At 49.0% G+C, this 3,177-nt stretch overlaps 1 protein-coding gene across 1 annotated transcript in view; it reads right to left on the bottom strand.

The window, feature by feature from the left end:
- The window catches only part of SYF2 (SYF2 pre-mRNA splicing factor), a 9,389-nt gene that overhangs the window by 2,565 nt on the left and 3,647 nt on the right, over positions 1 to 3,177 (bottom strand). Inside the window, exons 2-5 of the mRNA XM_045298932.1 lie at positions 2,994 to 3,101; positions 1,085 to 1,210; positions 539 to 656; positions 129 to 219 (exon numbers count right to left, since the gene is read on the bottom strand). Coding sequence (XP_045154867.1) covers positions 129 to 219; positions 539 to 656; positions 1,085 to 1,210; positions 2,994 to 3,101 — 443 coding nt within the window. The remainder of the gene's footprint in view (positions 1 to 128; positions 220 to 538; positions 657 to 1,084; positions 1,211 to 2,993; positions 3,102 to 3,177) is intronic.

Raw genomic sequence — 3,177 nt, 5'->3', positions numbered from 1 at the left:
ACAACCCAGAGGCCGCTGAGAGGTGACCAGTAGCGGCGTCAAGACCAGAGACTATGTCACAACTCAGTACTTATACACACATACCACTCCAGATGTACACAAGACTCAGATTAACCCTATCCACTTACTGCTTTTCCCGCTGTCTCACATAGGTTTCCATGTCAGGCTTAATCTGCTTGGTCAACCGGTGGTACTGCCGTAATTGGGCAGCAGCATAATCTGAAAATACAATCAAAACCAGAAATGGCATACGTATTCCTTTGTTTGGGTGTTACTACTCAGAGAAAATTCAAAATGATTGAGGAGCTTATGCAAGAGAAACGAAGCAACCCACAGCATCTACCCTGTGGGTTTCAACTAGCTCTCCCAGGAAGACTCGCAGAGCCCAGTCCTTTACTTCTGTCACGTGAGACTCATCTGTACTTCTCCTGGGTTTAGCCCGTGAAAGACATACAAGAAGTCTCTCCCTCGCTGACACCATAAACTTTAAAGGCAATGCTTAGTGACCAGACCCACTCAAAAGAAAGGCTAATCTTACCCGAAAAGCCCAGATCAGGGTTTTTCCTCTTCTTCTTCCTCTCCCACCTTTCTGCATCTTCTGCACTGATCTCCAGCAACTTCACTTTCTCATAGTCTTCTCCTCTTGCTGCACATTCCTAAGGAGAAAACAGAAGCGAAAAGGAAATCAAGAGCTATGGTTCCTGCCTACATTGACGGCACAAGCAAGGGAAATCTAATAAAGATACCAAGCAAGACTTTAAATATAATAATTCATATCAAAGGAAATTTGGGAAGCTGTATGGTAGATAAGCGAAAACACCCATCGAAAAAGACTATTTGCTGCGCAGTTTATCAGGTGTTAGATGTCTTACACACATGAACTCATTTGACTCAGTTACCTCAGGCAGATGAGAAGGAGAGGCCCAGAAAGAAAGGCTCACCTGTGCAGAGTGCTCTCGCTGGGGAAGCGCAGAGCCAGGACCTGCACTCTAGCACTGGTGCCTGAGCCCGTGGACTCAAGCCACAGCACCTGTACAGCACACTGACTAAGCACAGCGATTACAAAGACGGAAGGACAGTTAACCTTTTTCTTTTCTTCTTCCCGCAATTCCCATTCCAAACGGGCTTTTTTGGCTTCCCAATTCGCAGGTAACTTAAGCCTTTTATCCTCCTCCACGACTTCCTGGCGATTTAATTTTCGAGCTTCATTCTAAAACCAAAACATGAAGTGTGTCAGCTGAAACAATAAGTGAGTCCATGAGGACCTTGCCTTCTTTGAGGAGGGTCAAGGGAGTCACTGCATCCCGGATTCCACTCTATCCTAAAGTAGCAGAGGGGCTGCAAAGAATGGAAAGCCTTAAGTGGAGAGGAAATGTTTTGAGAATGATGAGGGCAATGAATGTACAAATGCACTTTACACAATGTATGTATGGATGGTGATAAGAGTTGTATGAGCCCCTAATAAAATGATTTTTAAAAAAAGAATGGAAAGCAAGGGAACAGCACCCGGGGTTTGCATTCCAATACTCAGACCAGAAACTCACGCCATCGAGTGATGCCGACTCAGTGACCCCAGACAGCCCGGGAAAGGGACTGGGCTCACTGAGTTTGCTCCTCCTGGGATGGGGGGTGCTAATGGAACCTTGGTCTTTGTTAGCTGTGCGGGCCCTTTAACAGCCTCCTTGGAGTTGAACAGGAACAGGCTTCTAAGTTAGGAAGCCATTATTAGAGGGGCGTTCAAGTAGCCTATTTTAAAACAAATTCTATAAAATAAATGAATAAATTGTCCTAAGAAAAACTCTATATATATTTTTTGGGGGGAGGGGATAATTTACACAGACTAGTAGCAGAATTATACCATAAGTTATGTCTCCTAATTCCAGTCCCACATCCTTCACAAAGTCCCTCCATATGAACACTCCCATGTGTTTCCTTGTTCATTAGACTGGCTTTTTTCAGGCAAGGAGAGCTATCCGTCCCTCATATACTCTTGCTTCTGCAGTGCCCTCCAGTGAGACCCCCAGAACAGGCCTGTAATTCTAACACTTACTGGACTGACGGAGACAGCTCACCATGGGAAAGGGTAGGCATTTCGGTCACAGTGTGTTCAAGCAGCTGGTTAGAGGGCTTGGGTTTGTTGTCCGGTGTTTGGAGGGAAAGATCAAGGGATGGGGATGAATGTAGCATTATGTCACAGCACCACTCCTGTTTGCCAGAGGAGGGGCTGGGGGTGGTCATCTCTGCGCTTTGGGCAGTGTTCCTGTCTTTGTCTCACTCCAGCACTCTGAGTTAGGCGGAGTTTGTGAAACCACGAGGAAGCACAGCGACCCCAGCTCCAGATGACAATGGCCAGGCCCCCCACACACACACACACCCTTGCTCCTCTGGTAGCATCCTACTTTCCATCAGCACTTTTAGTCTTTTCTTACGTGAGCCACTCCTTGGCTTTCCTGACGCCCCCAACAGCATTAGCGCCTCCTTTTCCACTGCACTATCATGGCACTTAGCACAGTGGGGCTGCTGGTCAGGAGGCCGTTTCCTCTGGCCAGGTTTCTGCCACGGATCCCCCCAGCTAGAGACGGGCTCCAAAGAATCACGGCGCAGGGAGGCTGCTAGGAATAGACTCGTGGGCTTAACGGATAAAAGCATTCCGATTAGAAGACAAAGCAGGTATCCCAGTTCTACGGATCTTCTAGGAGCGCTGGTTCCACACCCCTGTTAAGTTACAGTCTCGGAAACCTACGGAGGCAACTCTACTTTGTACTAGGTGGTCACTTTAAGTCGATCTACTGGATGGCAGGGAACATGGTTAGGGTTGGAAGACGCCTGGTTCAGGAGAAGTTCGGCGGTTCGAACCACCAGCGATCCACGGGAGAAAGATGTAAAGATTTACAGTCTCGGGAACCCAAAAGGGCGGTTCGACTCTGGCCTACAGGGGCGCTCTGAGTCGACACTGACTAGACGGCAGTGAGTTTTTTAAAAAGCAATCTCACCCGTTTCAGGTGCAGCTCCCGGAACTTGCGCAGTCTCTGTTCGCGCTTCTGGGCGGCCAACTCCTCGCCGGCCGAGAGGGCCAGCTCCTCCTCGCGTTCCGCGGGCACCTACGGCGAGAGGGACGGGCTTCAGCTGATTCGGGTGGGCCCAGACCCATTTCCGCCGGTCCCGACAGGCCGCGCC

Source organism: Echinops telfairi, unplaced genomic scaffold, assembly GCF_000313985.2.
Source record: "Echinops telfairi isolate 266 unplaced genomic scaffold, ASM31398v2 ScPeMD7_7457;HRSCAF=8495, whole genome shotgun sequence".
Taxonomy (NCBI): Eukaryota; Metazoa; Chordata; class Mammalia; order Afrosoricida; family Tenrecidae; genus Echinops; species Echinops telfairi.
This window is presented reverse-complemented; position numbering and strand designations above follow the sequence as displayed.